This window comes from Podarcis bocagei (genome assembly GCF_964188305.1).
Source record: "Podarcis bocagei genome assembly, chromosome: 6".
Classification (NCBI taxonomy): domain Eukaryota; kingdom Metazoa; phylum Chordata; class Lepidosauria; order Squamata; family Lacertidae; genus Podarcis; species Podarcis bocagei.
In genome coordinates, this window is record NC_138130.1 from 82,179,096 (window position 1) to 82,200,815 (window position 21,720).

At 43.6% G+C, this 21,720-nt stretch overlaps 1 protein-coding gene across 3 annotated transcripts in view; it reads left to right on the forward strand.

The window, feature by feature from the left end:
- Window positions 1-21,720, forward strand: part of LNX2 (ligand of numb-protein X 2) — a 76,058-nt gene that overhangs the window by 34,881 nt on the left and 19,457 nt on the right. For 2 of the 3 annotated variants that reach the window (XM_081197943.1, XM_081197944.1), the window contains exon 2: window positions 21,110-21,603. In XM_081197943.1, coding sequence (XP_081054069.1) covers window positions 21,209-21,603 — 395 coding nt within the window. In that variant the 5' untranslated portion in view covers window positions 21,110-21,208. Of the gene's footprint in view, window positions 1-5,964; window positions 6,098-21,109; window positions 21,604-21,720 lie in introns of those variants that run through there. The other variant, XM_081197945.1, reaches the window with a different exon arrangement.

The following is a 21,720-nucleotide window of genomic DNA, read 5'->3' on the forward strand; positions in this document are numbered from 1 at the left end:
GCCATCTGCAGGGGCTGTTTGAATCCAAACCATTTCTGCAAACATACGAAGCAGGACTTGCTAACGGTGAGCCCTCTTGGGGAATGCCTTAGTGTAGGTGATACCAGCAGGGCTTGCTGTCAGCACCAATCGCTCACAGCAAGCTCCCCCCCCCCCCAGCTTCCCCAGTGACTCAGGTGTGAGGCAGGTGGGGCATGGCATGGTGGAAATGGCCCTGCAGGCAACGTTGAGACCTGTGCTGGCCCTAATTTGGCCTGTGGGCTAGAGATTCCTTACTCATGGCTTATACTTTAAATAGTCCAGAATCCCAGCCATCACGATGCTGCTGTTAAGACTGACCCTCTCCTCTTTTGCTTTTAAATTCAACCCTAACAGAGGGTCCTAACTTCTCTGTAGTTAGCTTGGAAGGAGGGAGGGGAAATGAGAGAGATGTAGCAGGGATCAGAATGTGTATAATTTGCAGTGCCAGACAAGCAGAAATACATATTTAATGGGTCTCAAAGTAAGAGATTAACTTTATTTGTCAAGCTTACTCTATTATTTATAGAGCCTGTACTTTTTGTATTGGAAACAGGGGAAAGTGTTGTGCCTTTTAGGTATGAGAGCTCTATCTAGTCTCCTAGGATACATACTCAGTAATCATTCTACAGTTACCTATTAAAGTTCTTGACTGTAATGAATGCAGACATCTCTCTAAATAGTCTTATTGTTAAATCACCCCCTGCAGAAAGCTTTTCGTTTGCATATGTGTGTGATGTTAGTGTCTGCTCCGTTTGGAAAGTTTTTACTTAAAATAACATACTGTCAGATTTAAAAAGAGAAAATGTTTTAAAAGCAGGGGTGGAAATTCTACGGCCCTAAACCTCGTTCCATGTGGCCCTTAGCACAGTTTCATGTGGGTGGGGGAACATGAGACAGAGAGAAATAGAGGAGGGGTGTGTTGGGGAGATGACAATATGAAAGGAAACGGGGAGTCAGATGTAACAATCAGGGCAGATCACTGACCAGAGTAGGGATTGGGGAGAAAATCTATTCAGTTTGCATTTAAAGCTGGACTTGCTGAATTCTCACTTTCTGCAATAAATGCAAAGCGAAACCCAGCCATCTTTTGAAATTCGCGCTTCTCCGAATTTTGCAATGCAGTTCTAAAATGTAAGAATAATAAAGCTAAATGATGCATTGAAAAATGCATATCCTATGGTAAAGTGTGCTCTATGTGCTTTTATGTTTTAGTGAAAACAACCTAGAAAAATGCATTATATTCAACACATTTTTGCCAAGCAGTTTTCCTGTTAGGCAAAATGGCAAAGAAAAAAAGTATATATTAGAATAAATTCACATTAAAACATTGATGGATTCTCATGAGGATTTTGTACTAAAAAAATACAAACTGATGTGGGAATGTGGAGAACTGAATTTAAGACTGGAAAATTAACAGATTTACCCATCCCTAGGCAAGATCTATCCCTGCTGCAGCAACCTACTGGATAAGAAGAAAAATTGAGAGAGTATAAAAGAGAAAGAGGTGCCAGAGAGAGACAGAGACAAAGGGGTGGTCTCACCCACCAGTGATTCTGGCTCCACCCACCTTTGGTTGCAGCCATAGCCACAGCCATTGCCAGACTATACCTGGCAGAAAAAGGGGATGTGGAATGAGCTATGGTCTCAGGGGATGGTCTGAGAGCATATGAGGCCACCACTTGGCTAGATCTGGGATGGCAAACTCCCTGGGAACCACATGTGCTCTGTCTTGGGTTCTGTGATGGAAGAAGGGGTTGGGGGATATATGCATAAATGAACGAATGAATCAAATACCACTTCAGGTATTTGCAGGTAAGATGGTGCCCATTTTGAATGCTCTACCATGTGAGTAAATATCTAGCACCCTAGATATCCAGCACTCATTCTGTTTCCTTTGTTTTACTTTTGCACTTTCAGGGAGGTGTGTGTGTGTGAATTAAATCTAGGAGGCATTCAAAAAGGCATTCTGCTTTTGTAGTCTGAATGTGAAACCGTCCTCCTGTCTCATCCTCAACTTATTCTATTGCAAATGTAGACAAAAGTGGTGTTTCCCTCCTCCCAGATTATGAATTTCAGATTGACTTCTGATTATGATTATTTTGTGGTGATTCTCATGTTTTTAAGAAATGAGATACATTGCCAACGAAAACAGGGTGCTAGACTTGGATAGCCCGACAGCATGATGCAGCAAGCTCTTTTTATGTTATAAAAGTGGTGTTCAGAACTCCCATTTGGTCTTGGAACAGGTTTCAGGGGAACACAACTTCTGTTCCAAGTAATCAACGGAAAGCAAGTTGTGTCAGCATCTGGTATCATGATGTCATGCAAGATTAAAAATTAAACCAAGAATGTGAGTTGGCCATCTATTCTGGTAAACTGTGTACTATGGCATTTTTCATAGTACAGCCTTGCTTGACTCACCCTTTCCTAGACTTTGGCAATCTGTGTACTGAAGCATGGAAGTACTTTGTTTCCAATAGCGCTTCTGTGAGCTGCAAGTGATTTTGCTGATGGGGGGGGCACATGCAAAGGAAACTAGGACTCCTGTACCTTTTAACAGCTATGCTGAAGAGTATATGAATGTGTCTTATACCAGGTGAGATTAATGGTCTCCAACCTGCTGCCTTCTAGAATGCTGCAACTAGAATGTTTCGGCTACCGAACGCCGCAAACCCGGAAGTGAGTGTTCTGGTTTGCAAACGTTCTTTGGAACCCGAACGTCCGACGTGGTTTCTGCGGCTTCCGATTGCGTGCAGGAAGTTCCTGCAGCCAATTGGAAGCCACGCCTTGGTTGTTGAACATTTTCGGAAGTCGAACGGACTTCCAGAACGGATTCCGTTTGACAACCAAGATACAACTGTACCATTTCCATTTCCACCATGTTTGTTTCTCCTTTTTGCATACTGGGACAAGTGAACTGTTGTAAGGCCAAGCTTACAGTCAAGCAATGTAGTTTTGATCATAGAATCACAGAATTGTACCATTGGAAAGGACCTCGAGGTTCATCTAGTTCCCTGGCAAATAGATATTCTGTTGTGGCAACTGCAACCTAGACTTTAGGTGCCATTTGGTGCCTAGCTTATTTTATTTATTTATTTATTTATTTATTTATTTATTTATTTCATTTCTGTACCGCTTTATATTTTTAAGAACGTCAATAAAACATCAGTAAAACAATCTGAAGAAAGTCAAATGTAGAGTATACAGCCAAAGCAACATAATTAACAGAAAACTAAAATATTATCTTAAAGATTTCAAAATAAAACATTACTAAGGAGGTCAATTGCAGAATACATATTTTACACAAGCAAAGTTAACAAAAAAAATCTTAAACTTTTTTTTTTTAAGTCAAATATAAAATGCACATTTAAAACAGCACAATTCACAAAAGAATAAAATATTGTCATAAGCATGACACGGCTGTTTGGCAGGCACAAAAAGATGGGGCAAAATAATCCAGTAGTTAGGGGTTGTTGTCAGGGATAGTGATGTCCCTCTGGTCTCACCAGGAATCTCTTCAGTTGGGCTGGTGAGTGTTTCCAACACTGCTCTGGAGGCGGCCAGATGAAGAAGGCTGGTCTACAGTGACTTGGCAGCGGCTATGTAGGGTTTCCAAAAGGACACTTTCTCAGCCTTACCTGGAGGTACCTGGAGAGAACAGAGGACCTTCTGCATGCAGGGCATGTGCTGAGCTACAATACAGGTGCGTCTCTACAAGCAATAGCCACTGAAACGACAGCCTTCCCTCCTTCTCTGCAATGGGTCACTTGTTTGCAACATGGGGCAAGCTTCTCATGAAAAAGATGATTCCTGCAGATTACCATGCTTTTCTCCAACGCTCCTGATATTAAAAAGTTATGATTGCACGGAGGAGGTCCATAAAAGGGAAATGATCTGAAATTGTGAATGGTTTATTAGGAGTAGACAAGCATAACATGCATTTGAAAATAGGTTTGGAAAGTGGAGGGGCACCCCGGTTTGATCTGACAAATGCTTTCTTAGAAGGCTCTAATGCTTTTCATGGCTATAGAATTGTGAAGATTAAAATAGAGGAGTGTATTATGCCCGGCTATTGACTTGAACAAATACAGCATTATCGTAATTTGTATGTTCTTTTTCTCCCTTGGATATAGACAAGAGTTTACATAATCATCTAAGGGCCATTTGCCTTTGAGACGCCTGTCTGCAGGCTGTGTTTAAAATCCTTTCTCTAATATTGATAGTGTAGCAAGCTGCATAAAGAGTTGTTAATCTTTCCAAACATGGCTTCTATTTAAAAGAACACTTCCCCAGGAGTGTCACGTGGACGTCGTTCGCATATTCCTTTTGCACTCTATTCCTTTTCCTTAGCAGAAATGTATTGCTCAGTTTTGCTAGTGCTTGGGGGTTTTTTTCTTTTTTTCTTTTTTTTGGCCTAAGATTATCTTTATTCCAGTAAGGCGTCTTAATTAATTTTTTCAGGGTGCCAGAATTCACTGTTAACTTTCCGTGTCCCTGCCCCATTTCCTGTTCTGATGAACAGTGCAAGCCTGTATATGTCTACTCATAAGTAAGCACAGCTGAGTTTTATTTTGTATTTTTCAAATATTTATAAACCACTAAGACTGATAAATTATCAGACTGGTGCACATAAGACAAAATAAATAAGTATTAAAGAGACACCAGAAATAGCACAGTTAAAGTAACGGTTCAATACCAGAAGATGATGAGCAGATGACCCCCAAGCCCACAGATAAGCATATATTGAAATTTTCAGCAAGAGGCTTTGGTAAATAAAGTCTTAAGCATGTATCTGAAGGAGTAAATGGCCGGAGGAGGCCTTATCTCAGATGGAAAGGGTTGTAGTTCAGTGGTAGAGCACCTCCTTTGTATGTGAGAATGTGGCACTTGAACTGGGAGAGGTCTACTTTCTCTGCCTCCATCACTTGTACCTTAGTGGGGCCAGATCAAAATGTTCTATGGGGTGGATCTAGCTCATTAGCTGCCCATTGAACCATGCTGACTTGGGCTGCAAGTTGCACATTTCACTCCTGGCAATCCTTAGTGGAGAGGGTTCTCCAGATTCTGAGTAGCTTAACAGTACACAGCCATCAGTCAGGAGCTTGAGCAATTTGCAGAGGTTACTGTCTGTTCTTTGCTTTTTGCTGGGAAAAAAGCAGGCAAAACAAATTGCACCTGCTTCGTTTAGATCACAATTCTACCCACCCACCCTGAATCTTATTCCATTTTCACCTTACCACAAAGGAGCTTGTGAACTTACTGTGCCTCGGGGGCTGCTTTTCTTACCTCTCATACAGAATTTGGGGATATTCCAGTGTAAACGTTCTAGAGCAGCCTTGCCCCAGCCTGGTGCTCTCCAGGTGTGTTGGACTGTAATTCCCATCAGTCCCAGCCTGGACAGAATACCAGCATCTTAAGATCAGGTCCTCCTTGAAAAATAGGTGACCACTTCAGATGCAAAGTTTTCAAATGAATTGCATCCGTAGAACCAATTACAAAAGCATTCCAGTGATCTATTGTTAACAGCCATTTTGCTGTGCTTGAATTGGAAAATAAGGATGTTGCATCAGTTGAGAATGTTGGCGGGATCAAGACTTAGAGCAAGAGAATCCAGTTTCATGTTTGTTATCCTTGAAAAATATTAATGTACAGACATGGGAATCCTGGCAATAGGTGATTTTAGAAATGGAGCTATCCTGTCTTGCTCCATCTGGACCAAAGAGGCAGAGAGTCCTGAAAGATCTCTTGGGGCAGGTGGGTGGAGTTGGAACTATCACCCATTGCTGTGACCCTGCCAACAAGTTATATATGCCATGGAATAACTTGGTACCTAATGTGCTTTGCTAGTGGAATGCTCTCATTTGGATTACTGTGACTAATTCTTTTTTTTTTTTTTTAAGGGACATGGAACTTTGGATTGAGAAATTTTCCAGTCTCCTTTGAGAGACAAGTGCTTTTCTGATGATGCACAAGATCAAAGGGCATGCATTACACTCTCTGCTTCCTCGTTTTTTTCAGATTAGCTGCAAAGCAAAAGCTTGAATTGTAAACCAGCTTGAGCTTTTGGAAAGGCAAGGTAAAAAGAAAAATGTCTTAAATAAAAGATGCAGTTGTGTAAATGTATGAGTAAATGGAACTGCGACCTTTGGTAAAATACTTTTTTCTGCTTTAAAAGGTTCAGCGTTAACAGTACAAAAGGACTATTGTCATTTCAATAATCATTTTAAAAATCTTGCAGCTTTCTCTGTTCTGATCTTTGGAAGCACACGCACTCGTCAAAAAGGAAAGGGTTTGACGGAATGCATTAGACTTTCTAATCTGAAAGAGCATCCCATATACAGTATTAAGAGTTGTTGGACAGATTGAAATTCCTGTGCAAACAGATTTTTCACCCTCCTCCCTCCCCAAACTCACTTGACCAGGTTGGGGGGGGAAGGGTCTGGTTAATTATTCCCTTTCTTAATTGCATGACTGCAAGCATAAAACTCTACCCTTCTATATATTCTGGCTAAAAAAAGGTTTTGGTCTTTTCTTGTCAAGAGATCTTGTCTAGCTGGTTTGAGTTACTTGATTGTATAGCAGAAATTACTTCATAACTAAGTCGTACAGGAATTTCTTAGATGGAATTGGTGAGCGTGTGTGAAATAGGGTATGTACTTTTCCTTTTTGTTATAATTTGATTGATCAATATGCAGTTGTGATTAATGAACTGTGATTACTGAATTTCTTTTGGTGTCTTTATGTTAATGATACAAAGCCTCATTCCCCCACCCCCAGGATTCACTGATACATATTTTTCTGTGGATTATGGTGCATTGACATGTATATTTCCTTTACATCTATGTTTCAGTAACTTTCAATGCAATCCTATGCATGTCTACCCACAAGTAGACATCTACCATATTTTTCACTCTATAAGACGCACTTTCCCCCTCCTAAAATGTAAGGGGAAATGTGTGTGTGTCTTATGGAGCAAATGCAGGCTTCGAGAGCTACCCCAGAAGCCAGAACAGCTAGAGGGAGCACTGCGCAGTGCTCCCTCTAGTTGTTCTAGCTTCTGGCTTAGCCGTGCGAAGCCTCCGTAGGGCAGCGGGCAGCCTTCATCCCGCTGGCCCGCGGAGGCTTCATGCAGCTATCCCTGGCTTTTGCAGGAGGTCGGGGGAAAGCAAGGAGGCTTGCTTTCACTGAAGCCAGGAGAACAAGCGGGATAAGTGCGCACTGATCCCGCTTGCTCTCCTGGCTTCAGGGATAGCCCTGCAAAGCCTCCTGAGCGAAGAGGAAGGAGCGCTCCCTCCTCACTCAGGAGGCTTCTTATTTCTTGTTTTCCTCCCCTAAAAACTAGGTGCATCTTATGGTCGGGTGCATCTTATAGAGCGAAAAATACGGTAATTCAGTGGGACTTGGTCCCAGGTAAGTGGCTATAGGATTGCAGTTCCCTCCCTCCCTTATAATAATGGTTATACAGTGCATGCACAAGTGTAGTCTCTGGTTTTGCAGATTGTAAAAACTGCCAGAATTTTTAGTGTATTAGTTATTAGAAGATGATCCTGAGATGTTCCCAAGACACCAGATTTAGCATCAGGCACAGAACTCAGCACTGGTGATGAGGGTGAATTTTGGGGTATTCAAAATGCAAACTCCTGCAGTTTGAGATGCTTCACCCCCAATACAAGGCAATCCCAGACCCTTCTAAATTTGGGACAGGGCTTGGTTTGCTGTGTACCAAAGTTTGACCATCACTTCTGCAGATGCCAACAAAATCTGGCTCCTGATATCACTGTCCTCTTTTCTTCCTCCCTAACTTACTTGATGGTGGGGCAGTTACATATTGCGGCCTTGGGAGCCCTGGGAAACAGCATTTCCCATGGGTCCTTGAGACTGGAATGCTGCTGCTGTAGGGTTCTAAGCACCAGAGGGGAGTCTGAGACCTTGGGACAGAGAAGAAAATGACCTTGCTACCCCTGCCGCGCTGCCAGGGAAGGGATGGCATTGGGCACAACAGTTGATGGGAATGGGGGAGGATGACCCGATCTTTGCTTTTTTGCAACTTTCCCTTTTGCAAGTTCTTGAAGGCTCAGTCGTGTTTTGTTTTTAGTGCTTGGAAGTCTAAATCAAGGGAAGTTAAGTGGCATTTCCTTATCAGCACTCAGCAGCCTGAGCAGCTTAGTTTTATTTTATTTTACCCAAACGGCTTTAAATCCTTATTTGTTGCTGTATATGCTTGAAAGGACATGGGGCTGATGCTTGCTGTGATATCGCAAAGACATCAAGGAGGCTGGGTAGGACTGCCAGTGGTGAAGGTGGGGGTGGGGGTAGGGCTTCATCGTCCCACAGATATCCTTGCCCTACCTCACAATGGCCACAAACAAAATTAAGTATTAAATGCACATTTCTTGGAACTCGGCGACTTACGTAGCTTGCAGAATTTAGCTTACTGGGGCGGAAAGGGTGGGGGCAGTTTTGATTCCCGTCCTTCTCTGCAGAGTACGCAGAGCTCTCTGTATAATTTATTCTAGAACCTAATATTAGCTTTTCGTAAGACAACATACAAGAGGTGTCCTTGAGAGAAACAGAAAGAGAGAGAGAGGGAGAGAGAAAGGAGTTAGCACTCTTTTTAAAGTCGCTGCTGTAATTAAAGCCTGAAGCTTCTTGTTACTATGGAAACGCCAAGCACCACAAATATGAAATGCAGGTTCCAAGGCCTCCGTTAAGTGTGCCCTAATATTCTGCGTTCGTAAGGTTGAAGTTGTGCTTTCCGAATGTGCTTCCTCCTCCCTCTCTGCCACCAACAGGCAAGAGCCCTTTTTGCATTTGCAAGCGCACATGAATCTTGGTGGGAAGGGGCATTCACAAGTGCATTCTGAAGCGGAGCTGTTGGGGGGGGAGGGATGGGTGGCAGGGAGACCAAGGCTGAGGTGAAGAACATAAAAAAAGCTCTTCTGGATCAGGCCAGCATTCTGTTCTCTCAGTGCCCAACCAGATGCCTGTGGGAAGCTCACAAATAGAACGAGAAACTGTGGAACTCACTCCCTCAGGAGGCAGTGGTGGCGCCGGCCTAGATGGCTTTGAAAGAGGATTAGACAAATTCATGGGGGGATAGGAGGCAGTATTGCTTCTGAATACCAGTTGCTAGAAACCGCAGAGTACAGTGGTACCTCGGGTTAAGTACCGTATTTTTTGCACCATAACACTCACTTTTTTCCTCCTAGAAAGTAAGGGGAAATGTCTGTGCGTGTTATGGAGGGAATGCCTACGGGTGGCATGCCTACGGATTTTCCTCCTCTAAAAACTATGTGCGTGTTATGGTTGGGTGTGTGTTATAGAGCGAAAAATACGGTACTTAATTCGTTCCGGAGGTCCGTTCTTAACCTGAAACTGTTCTTAACCTGAAGCACCACTTTAGCTAATGGGGCCTCCTGCTGCTGCCGCGCCGCCGGAGCACGATTTCTGTTCTCATCCTGAAGCAAGGTTCTTAACCTGAAGCACTATTTCTGGGTTAGTGGAGTCTGTAACCTGAAGCGTATGTAACCCAAGGTACCACTGTATTGTTGCCCTCAAGTCCTGCTTGTTGGCCACTGTGAGAACAGGAAGCTGGACCAGATGGGCCACTGGCCTGATCCTGCAGGCTGTTCTTACGTTCCTATTCCACTTTTGCCACTGCTAATATGTTCACTTCTCCCCCGGGCCCAATCCGTGCCTCTCCGAGAGGAGGAAGATGAGATGTATAGAAGTTATTGCGCCTCTCCTTGCTCACCAACACAGCCTTGAGAGGACAGGTGAACAGGCAACAATAGTAGGAAGGATGAGTAGCATCACATGGGACCCCTATTGGGGTCTGGGCCTCAACAGATGCTCAGTAATGCCAGCCTTGTCCATCAACCAGTCTAATGGCTGCTAGGTGGTGTGTTGAGTGCTATGTATGCAGAAGCGGAGGGGGGGAAATTGTATCCCTTTCCCAAGGTACCAAATATTGCTGTTTCAGGGCTGGGCAAATGTGATGTCTTTGCACCTGAAACTTTTCAATCAAACTAGACCTCTTCCTGTGAGGGCACCACACTTTAGCCCAGCGTTCAGACTGCAATATTCCATAAGGTGAGGAGATGTGATTCATCTGGAGGCAAGGGGAAAAGGTCTGCCACAAATTATTCCAACTTCCCTTCTGTCTTTCGTAAACTTGGCACCTCTAATCTTAGCCTTTGCTTCTGCCCGTCTAGCAGCATTTTCAGCTTCCTGCTGTCAGCATCTTTCTTGTGGCAATGTAATATATTAGTCATTTATACCCAGTTAGAACTAGGAAAGCTTAGCATAATGCTGAGCCTGCCTCCAAATGCTTTGTGTAACAATACTGAGCAACATGGGGATGGCTGTGTGCGGATGTTTTCAAGTGTTTTTGTGGACATCGGGGGCAAGCCCCTCCAGATGTTGTTGGATTTCAGCTCCAACACCCAAGTGACTCCCCCCCCCGGGGTGCAAGCATGGGCAGAGTGTAGGGAAGTCCTGGGATGCCCAGATGACAAGATCTGCTCCCCCTCAGCCTTGCTGATGTGGTCCAAAGGAAAGCAGAGCAATACGTTTGGCACCAGCTTGGCTGCAGGAGTTTCCAGAAGCCAACTCCTAGGGGCTGAGGTCCCTTCGCCCCCACAATAGAGGCTGCTGCCCCCCCCCCAAGTTGATGGGCATTGCCATTCAATTGGTGTGTGTGTGTTCTGTGTCTTGTGATCCATTATGCAGGGTGGGGCTTCTCTTCCCCCCATGTTTTATTCAAGTTGGCGCCCCCTGCTAGATGGAGGTGTACAAGGCACCTCCTTAGGGACTCCACTCTGGATTTGTGTAGGCTTTACTCCCTAGCCTTTTCTTCTCCCAAAGATATCCCGCAAGGCAGCGAAGATTAAGGATCAGAGTTTTCCTTCTTCTAGATGGGCTACCTTCCGAGACTGACAAGCTGCATTTGCCCCTCACTTCCCTCTGCAGCATGTGAAGAAACCACCTTCTTGACTGTTGGACCCGCTATTGGTTTCAATCTGCCAGAGCCTCACATGCAGGGAAGTCCCTAATTCACTGAGGGTTTGAGACCCATCGGCTGCTCTCACCTGGTTTAGCTGGCCAGTCAAAGTGTTTACCGAGTTGTGGCCACTGTTACATCATGCTGACTGCTTCTAGGAGCCACACGTGAGAGCTAAGTGAAGGGTGGGGACCAAAGGAGGACAGACTACCCCAGAAGGAGCACGACGTGTCCCCCACACCCCATACACCCCAATATCAATGGAAAATAGTGGCTGGATAAAAGTGGGCCCTGATTATTACTGTCATATACCATATTTTTCGCTCTATATATATTTTTCGCTCACCAGACCACAAGACGCACCTAGTTTTTGGAGGAGGAAAACAAGGAAAAAAATATTCTGAATCTCAGAAGCCAGAACAGCAAGAGGGATTGCTGCGCAGTGAAAGCAGCAATCCCTCTTGCTGTTCCGGCTTCTGGGATAGCCGAGTAGCCTGCATTCGCTCCATAAGACGCGCACACATTTCCCCTTACTTTTTAGGAGGGAAAAAATGAGTCTTATAAAGCAAAAAATACAGTAATTAGCACACTTAAATAAAAATGGTGGGTGGGGTGGAATCAAAAGAATATTCCTTACAGTTTTGCATCATTTGTCATTCCTGCCCACCCCCTCGCCATCAGTGCATCTTCAATCATGGAGCAGATCCCCGTTGAGGCAAGCCATGTTTGATGGAGGGTGAAGTCATCAGAAATTGACGCGGAGCTTTGTTTTTGCTTTACAGCGCCAGATGCTTGTCATGAAAAATATGACAAGATCAGATATGGAGCCGTTTATGTTGTCTCTAATTATCCTGCTATATCAGTGCCTAGTTAAGGCAGCTGGCTAAGCCCCCATGTAAGATGCTGTAATTCTGCTGAGCGCTGAGATGGGCCGAGCATCTGCTTCGGAGCTGCGGCGTAATTAGGCTTAAATCTGAATTCTGCTTATAGGGTTTTTGTGCTTTTTTTTGTTTATTTGATGGTAGTCAGGTGACATATAGATCACTGTCAGAACAGGTTCCTGTGGAGTGGATGCTAAGGCAAATGGAAAGCAAGGCAAAGGAAGTCTAAAGCGGAAATGACTCCCTATCCTGTTTAATTACTTCATTTGTTTCAATTATTTAAAATTCCATTCATAACTGATTTGGAACTAATCATTCATTTCCGTCATTTTAACTTGTTTTTGTGCCTTCGGTGGCAGACAAAGCCACTTTACTGGCATGAAACTGTCAGACCGTATACATTTAAAGTTGTATCATGCCACTTCTAGCAGCCACAGCTTCCCCCAAAGAATCCTGGGAACTGTAGTTGGTTCAGGAACCCCTATTCTCACCACAGAGGTACAATTTGCAGAGTGGTTCAACAATCAGTCCCTCTTCCCAGGGAGCCCTTACCTCCCCTGCTATGACTTTCCAATGCAACTGGCTGCAATAGAAGTGGGGGCACATAAGCACTTTGGGTGGCTAGTAGAGCAATCCTTGGGTTAGAGCAGAGTTTCTCAAACTCGGATCTCCGGCTGTTTTTGGACTACAAGTCCCATCATCCCTATCTAGCAGGACCAGGTCAGAGATGATGGTAATTATAGTCCAAAAAACAGCTGTGACTGCCTGTGAGGTAATCCAAGGAGACATGGAGTGCAGAGAAGAAATCAAGCAGAGTAAATGCATGTGAGAACCAGGCATAGGCTGGTGTGATTCATGCATTGGTTTTCATCACAGGATTGTTCTGTTGGCGCAGCCGCACCAAGCTCGGCGCCCAATTAGCAAATCTTAACACGACAGAAGCCGCATCGTCAATTGTGCCCTCCGGGAGAGATGTTCCTTGTCATACTATTTCTTAAAAGGATAAACTACAAGATGTAATTTGTTAGAAGCCACCTTCTTAAGGCTGCACAGTGATGCTCACTGACAAATCGCAGTTACAAGCGGCATCGTGATCAGGAGCACGTCGTGCAAAATTTAAAAGAAGAAGAAGCAGTACCATCAGCCACGCTATTCGGTTGTCATTCTGAAATTCCAAGGGGCTCATTTCTGAGTGAATTATATGTTTTGAAAGGCAGATTTTATAGCTATTTCTCTCTTTCCCTTGACACTTGCTATCATCTTGCTTGCAATTCTTTCACCAGTATTATTACTGTTATAATAATAAATCTACCGTGCTCATTGTACAGTGTTTGTGGTGGGTGCTAGATATTACATCATGGGAGGCTTGTGGGGGGGGGATAGCAAAAGGAGAAAGGGCCTTTTCAGTAGCAGCCCCTGGTTTATGGAATTCTTTCCTCAGAGAGGCTCTCCTGGCACCAAAAACAACATCTTTCTGGTGCCAGGGGGTTTTTCTTCTCAAGCACTTCACTGTTAAATTTATACAGCAGTTGATGGTATTTTGGGGCTTATCTGATTGTTGCTCTTGGGGAAGGCAAGGATTTGTTTTATGGTCTGATCACTTTTTTGTTTGCGCTGTTTTTAATAATGTTGCACCATGTATCTCTTTTAGCCTATCTGCATAAAGTGGCTCATGAAAATCCAGGCTGATCATCAAGGTCTGGTTATCACGGGCAGCAGATAAGATTGTAAACTTATACACCACAATTCAGGTGTCACTTGATTGATTCTTCTTCCTTATAAACAGATTCCCTGTATGTTGAAAACTAGTTGTCATAAAGAAGGGTTCTAGCCTCTTTCTACCTGCAAGTTTTCTATATTCAGGGAATCGGGAAGCTACAACTCCCCTAATCATCCATGACTGTTATCTGTGCTAACTGGGGCTGATGGAAGTTGGGAGTCCAATAACATCTGGACCAGCTCTGGTTTCCCATCCCTGGTGTAGGTGATGACAGACTCTCCTAGTTGGAATATAAATGCCATTTACTTCCTCTTCCCTGCTCGTTTACTTTGCGTCTTTGTCCCTTTACCATTCAATCAACATTGTGAAGATAAAAACCATCCTCTCTCCAACTATGGTATACATGGCTGCGATTATGTTGGTACCTGCCTCCATCATCAGTGAGGGATGTTTTTCTCTCCTTGCTGGGCTAACGATGAGAGCAGCACATCTATTACGTTTGAGAAATTGGGGTTCTGTGCTAAGAAATGTTCTCATTTTGCAGGCAGAATGTCTTATGTTTAGAGTGGGAGTAAATTTTGCATAAAATAAAATTACATGTTTTATTTTGGGTGCATGCCCAGATTGGCATGGCTCTTTCCTCCCCTCCTCCACCCACTTGTCATGTGTGCAAAAAGAAAGGAAAAATGAAATTGTAGAACAAGCACTTTATTTTTGTCAGTCCATTGACAAGCTAAGAACTGACTTTCATAGCAAGTCTAAGAGGCATGACAACATTCAGATATTTTACCACCTGCCCATCGCTCGCCTCAAGCAAGGTGCTCAGAAGGATCTCTAAGGCTCAACCAGGAAATAGTCATTAGAAAATCTAGCATGCATTCTTTAATCTTATGCAAAAAGTACAGTACATGAGCAGCTTTTGACTTCTGAGGGGTTGCAGAGACCCCTATCTTTAAGTGGAACTAGCAAATCTGCTGTCTAAAATCTTTCAAAGTAAAACACAAAAATGTGCCAATAAAGTATCTGTTTTCTACTTGGGTATTGTTTGAAAAAAAATTAATATGGCATACAAGTATTGGGAGCAGAAGCATTGGGCCCAATATTATTTACATGATTAAGATTGCAGGGTGTACGTGTGTGTCTAAATTCTTAGTACAGCCAAACTAAAAGAATTCTGCATTTTTGAAGCATAATGAGCTTAAATTGGAACAGCCAGGTCAGAGAGGAAAATAAACAAACCAGTTAAGAAAGTTAAAAACATAGCTGGAAAAACATTTAGACGCTACCTCACCCCTGTCTTTTCCACCAATTGTTCAGGTATTTAGCAGATATCCTCAGTTACGGAAACATCCTGACAGTCTACCACATCAATTCAGTTTCCTCCAAATACTTTCAAAACATCTAATGCGCATGTGATTTCCTGCCTTAACCAAACGGTGGCCGAAAAGGAAATGACATTTCAAGGCTTTGATGGTATAAGGCAAAATCATGATCACTATGTAATACCCTGAATTTTATGGTCAGAGTTCCCTTTCTTTCTCTTGTTTGGAAACCCACACTGTTGGTACTCATAAGGAAAAGTTTCCATCAGCCGCATGAGAAATGAGAAAGAAAGGAACAAACTGATTCTCACAGTAGCCGCAAGAGGAATTCATTGCACACCTTAGAGCTGTGCATGCCAGTTCAGATCTTGGCACTCTGAATCTGCCCCTATTTGCCATTTGTCTCTGCTGCTGCCAGTCCTGTATCTTGATAGCATCTCCTTTTATTCCAAAGCAATTTAGTTTGCAGCCAATGGAAAATATGGCTTGCCTTGAGAGGGTAGTTCAGGCATCCTTAAACTCGGCCCTCCGGATGTTTTGGGTCTATAACTCCCATCATCCCTAGCTAACAGGACCAGTGGTCAGGGATGATGGGAGTTGTAGTCCCAAAACATCTGGAGGGCCGAGTTTGCCTATGCCTGGGATAGTTCATGAAACCTGCCAAGGAAGAATGCAGGAGAGAGTCCATGCAAAGGATACCAAACTCACCACTAAAGCTGCGCTACCTGCCCCATGACTGTTTGCAGAAGGCAACAAAGCTTTTGAGAATGGTCCTTTGGCACAATTGTCTGGGAATCTTAGATAAGAACCTATGAATCTGCCTTATACCGAGTCAGATCCATCTAGCTCAGCATCACTTGGCAGGGGCTTTCCAGGATTTCAGGCAAAGGTTCTCTCCCAGCCCTACCTGGAGATGCCAGGGATTGAACTTGGGACCTTCTGCTTGCAAGGAGCTATGGCCTCTACTGTGCAACCAGGCACAAATGGTGCCAAATGGAATAATAAGCTAATGCAAAACAAAAATAGGCAGATTTGCTTGAGTTGCATCATTATTTGGGAATTCCTTTTTGTGGTGCAGAGTCTGGATTGCTGAGACACTGTCTGAATATTTTTAGCACAGAGTATGCACTGTGCTGATAACAGTGATCTTCCTTTCAAGGTAACTGAGAAGAAGGGTGGTGAAACAAGGTGTCATTACCGGCCTTAAAGTGTCAAAGTCGCACAGGACTGGAGCCAGAATGTATTGTAGCATATCTGGGCTAGTTTAGGCTGTGCATAGCACACCATTAGTTCCCCAGGTGGGGGAATGCACATTTCAGTCCACATCAACAGATAAATTGATTTTGGGATTGAGTATCATTGTGCTTATCCATATTTGCATTAATTGCACTCACAGATCTCCTTCGCCCGACTGGGGCAAATACATCCGTTGTCAACTAATGCCAGGAGCATTTGTCATTTCGACAGTATTCCTATTAAAAATGGATTTGCAGTTGTCTTCATGATGGGTTTGCTGTGCTGTTCAGCTACGACTGAAACGTATAATACTAGATACAATATTTGTATAATGCAATATTTTGCTGAAACGTATAATACAAGAATATGCTGCAGCTGCTTCAATCTGGAATGTTCAAGAGCCTTATTGATTGCATAGCTTTGCATATTTGCTGGGAAATAAACATTTTTAGGATGCACCATGTGTTTTGACACCCCGCCCCTCTGGAATTATACTACCTGATAGGAACAATCTCCAAACCACTTAACTTCCCATTGATTTCAATGGAATTGCTTTGGATAGAATGACTTTGCTGATGGCAGCCATACAAGGCAATCCTTTTATAACCAATCTTTTGCATAAGTGTGATGATGCATGCTTTTGCGCAGAGCAGTGGGTGGTGTATATGATGCCTTGTTCTGGTTGTTGTTTTTTAAAATAATTTTTGATTTTGTGCATAAATAAAAGGCTTACACACAATCATGAAAAAAGTAGAATCGATACGACTAATTTGCTTATGACTAAGTCATCTGGAGGAAGGAATTGCTACTATGGAACAGTTTCCAAACGCAAAAGGTTACCTACAAGAAAATATGCCAATCAGAAGCCTCTACAGTGGTACCTCGGGTTACAAACACTTCAGGTTACAGACTCCGCTAACCCAGAAGTAGTACTTCAGGTTAAGAACTTTACCTCAGGATGAGAACATAAATTGTGTGCCGGTGGCACGGCAGCAGCAGGAGGCCCCATTAGCTAAAGTGGTACCTCAGGTTAAGAATGGTTTTAGGTTAAGAATGAACCTTCGGAACGAATTACGTTCATAACCAGAGGTACCACTATATTCCCAAAGCAGTATGACATCCAGGATTACCAGTAGAAACAGGGATTCCCCAGCTGGACTCGGCCCCAAAATCACTAGGTTGCCTAAGGCAAACTATGGTTCTTTCCATTTCCGGTCTCCCTTTCCCCCTCTGCAGTTTGGGGCTAATAATACTGAAGTCCCCCACAGCAACGACCTCTAACCACCCCAGACCCCCAGCCACCAACCTGTGTTGCTTTCCCTGTTGCTAGCCTTCCTGTTTAAGACCATGGCTAGTTAACACGTGCCAGGGAGGCGACCTCATTAACATGCAAACGCAAAGCTACTTGGCTGGGACTGACATTTTAATTATCTCCCACCAGTGTGACTTTCTCTCCATCTCATCGTATCGCGTGTTTTATTTCATTAGAAAAGCCAGGGTATTGGCTGTCAGCTATTAATTATGAAACCTATTTATAACAGTAGCCTGTCAACGTGACTTGCTCTTTGTTCCACAAATCAAGTGTGTTTGTATTATTAATGCGCTCGGAGCAGGCTTTTTGCTAACCACAGCTAGCGCATTGGAAACCACGCAAACTTCGCTCTCCTCCTCAGATTCCCCTCTTAAGCAGTTTTGCCGGCATCAGCCGTAATCGTAGCTGAGACCAACCAGGGTTTCTCTTTTAGCAAAAATCTGAAAGTACAGTTTGAAGTCACATAGGAAGCTGCCTGGGACTGAGTAACCATTGCTTCCTCTAGCTCAGTGTTGGCTGGCAGGAGTTTATCAGTCCCTCTTCACAGGGAATTCTGGGAATGGTACCTCTGTGAAGGGAATGGGTGTGTGTGGCCTAAGAACTCTCAACTCTCTTTGAACCAACTCTAGCTCCCAGAATGCTTTGGGGGAAGCCATGAGTCTTCATAGTGGTATCGCAGTGCTTGTTCAAGGAGGCATTGCGGCCAGGCAAAAGCACCCAAGAAGGACTCAGAGGAGGGCCAGTGAAGGGTGCAGCTTGTGGAGTGGACATGGTCTGGGAGACTTCCAAAGGCCAGAAAGAGAGAGCCACGTCTGACCCCCAGGCCTGAGGTTTCACATACAGTAGATACCAATGAACTGTCTAACCACAGTTACAGGGTAGGTGTGGATTTTGTTTCAAGGTAAGATAAAGTCTGCAGAGGGAGAGCTCTGGTTTCCTAGCCTGATCGCCTGATATGGCTCACTGTGGTTACTGGAGAGCCTTCTTTACCGCAGGTTTGAAACAAAAATCCTGGTTTGTATTAAGCTAGCGCTCCCTGGGAAGCTAGAGCTTAGTCTGGGAATTGTAGCTTAGTGTTAGTTAACAAACCAGGAAAATAAACAGAAGATTGGGCTATATAAACACCATACATTTTAAGCTCCTGATATCCCCTAGAGAAGGCTGGGAAGTGTCATTTGTTAAGGGTGCTGGGAATTGTAGCTATCTGAGGAATAAACCCAATTTCCCAGGATTCTTTGGGGGGTGTCATATGACCAGTATTATGTCTGCATTGGTACACAGCACATTGCACAGATAGATGACAGCTGGGAAAGATCAGAAATGAGGAAGACCAAGTATTCTTAAAAGACTGGAATAATTTTCTAACATATTTGAGAGACCACTGTAAACAGTTGAAATCATTGGCAGGAATACAATGACACTTGTAAAGTAATATGGATTTTGGATAGCATAATTATATGATAGATAGATTACAGTAAAAGATGCAGGAAAATGTTTAGAATTGGAACCCAGGGAGGGAGGGAGGTCTCAAGGTTCGAAAGAACCACTTTTTTAAGGTTTGAAAATGTTATGTTATGGTGTATATATAAAAAAGATAGATGACAACTGATGTTCCTCTTGAGTTTTGTTTTAAATTAAGATGTTTCTCCTGCCTTTCCATGTCTGCTGCAGCTAACGACAAAATAACAAAACACATTGCAAACCCCAAAAATATGAAAACACAGACATTACTAATAAGCAGCAGTCATCAAAACCGTGTGGTGTTGTTGTTGTTGCTGCTGTGTGTGTAGATTATAGAGTGCATAGAGTTTTAATTGCTAATCACTGAGATGGACAAACTTTCCACATATGGCTTTTGATATTGCTGACTATAAAATGCATAACAGGGCTGGGTGGTAGTGGTGGAAATGGAGCCAAATGTCTCTGCACGTATGTTCGTGTTTCCTCCTGTTTTAAAAGGCAGGTTTGATGAATGAGGTCTTCTAACCTCTAATACACAATAGGAGCATTTGTTTTGTGCTAAGTCAATGAAATGAATTGTTTTTGTTTTGAGCTTAAGTGCTCCTGCTGCCCCACGTAGCCTCGCTTATAGCCAAAAAAGCAAATAATAGCTGGTGCATAGCACTGGAAAATGTTTTCGTTGTGGGAAAATAAAGGGCCACGCGCTAGGCCTTCCCATTTCCGTATAATGTTTTGGAACGAGTGTTCTGTGACACCACTGGAGCGTTGGAAAAATACAGAATGTGGTGCCTCTGTGTGACAAATTCAGCTATGATTCTTTTTACAGCAAACTTCTAGCTCTTAACAGCTGTCAAAGAATGTTTAAAAGTGTGCAGGCAATGCCAGGAGCCAGAAGAGAACATTTCCAGCTGTTGGGAGTGGGTTTCAGTATCCAACATAGCCTAGGACTGAACTACAGCTTACGTGCAAATACATGAAAGAAAATCCTGGCAGCCTCTTGTAAGGAAAAGCAGCTTTGGAAAGTGGAGTTACAGGAAGTACGGAAATGTGCGCACGCTGCTGCTGCTCTGTTCTGAATCACACACACGCAATGTTCAAAGGGGGCTGTTTTCATGGAACATGTAGATAGGCCCCTGTTGCCTCCGTAACAAACCAGAACGAATGGTGTAAATAATAAACAATTTCACGATATTATCCAGAATAAGACTAACCATGGAAATCATGCATAGCACGGAGAAGGAGGACAGAGAAAAGATTTTCTCCCTCTTTCATAACACAAGAACTCGTGGGCATCCAGTGAAGTCGAATGTTGGAAGATCGGTCCAAATAAAAGGAAGTACTTCTTCACACAGATCACAGTTAAACTATGGAACTGTCTTCTGCAGGAGGCAGTGATGGCCACCAACTTTGATGGCTTTAAAAGAGGAGAGGGCTGTTGATGGCTACTAGCTATGATGGCTCTGCTTTGCTTCCACGATTGAGGCAGTAATGTTCCTGAATACCAGTAGCTGGTAAATGTAAGAAAGGAAGAGTCCTGCTTGCAGGCTTCCCTCAGGCATCTTGTTGGCCACTGTGAGAACAGGAAGGTGGGCCCAGCAGGCTCTTCTTATGTTCTTTATGTTAAAACAACTCATTTTGCATAATGTGAAACGGGTTGTTGCAGTCAGCTTTTATTGGCGCAGAAACTGGGTTACACGGACACCTAATTTTAATTCAATTTTTAGGTTTGTGGTACACACACACACCAATTTCATGTCCCCATTTTCAGGGTACAAAAGTGGTGGAGGATTTCAGTGGCGGGTTGCGGACAAAATCTGCTGGTGCTCTTTTCCCTCCTGATGGCCACCATTTTGGTCGCCCCCAAAGGCTGGTGGCAATATCATTTTGGAGTGGTAGAATAGCAGCTACCAGTGGGAGGAACTAGTTGAAGATCTGTATGTTGCCCATACCCAGCCATGGAATTTGCACCCTGCCCCCAAATTGCAAAAATAGGGAAGCTGTTCCTTCATAAAATTTCTCCCTCCAGATTCAGCCAGAGGTTGAGCTCAAGTTTAGTACACACAGCAATGCTGAACACAGTTTCTCTTGCATCAGGTCTTCTTGTTCACTTTCAGTGAATCTCAATAATGATTATTTTCTTTTTTACTTTTTCAGAAAAATGACTCTTTGCTAAACAGAAAAAAATCATGAACAAATAAAACCTCTACAATCAAGTTCTCCATTGACGAGGAGGCCAAACTGGAGTGCTTTATAATGGGCACCACAAACGAGGAGATGGTCTCGGTGGAGCAGAACTTGAACCCTCTGTGCTTTGAATGTGGCCAACAGCATTGGACAAGGGAGAACCACTTGTACAATTATCAGAACGATGTAGACGATGACTTGGTCTGCCATATTTGCCTTCAGCCCTTGCTACAGCCATTAGACACCCCTTGCGGCCACACATTCTGCTATAAGTGCCTACGGAACTTCCTGCAGGAGAAGGATTTCTGCCCTCTGGACCGCAAACGGCTCCATTTTAAGTTGTGCAAAAAATCCAGTATCCTCGTCCACAAACTGCTTGACAAACTCTTGGTGTTGTGCCCATTTTCTTCAGCGTGCGAGGAAGTGATGCAGCGGTGTGACCTGGAAGCACACCTCAAAAACAGGTAAGTAGGAAAGGCCATCCACCAGTGATAACTTAGAAGTTCTGCATCTTTCAGTCGCATTTGAAAAGTGTGGGATTGAGCCGTCAAGACTAACATGCTTATATGCCATGGATGTCA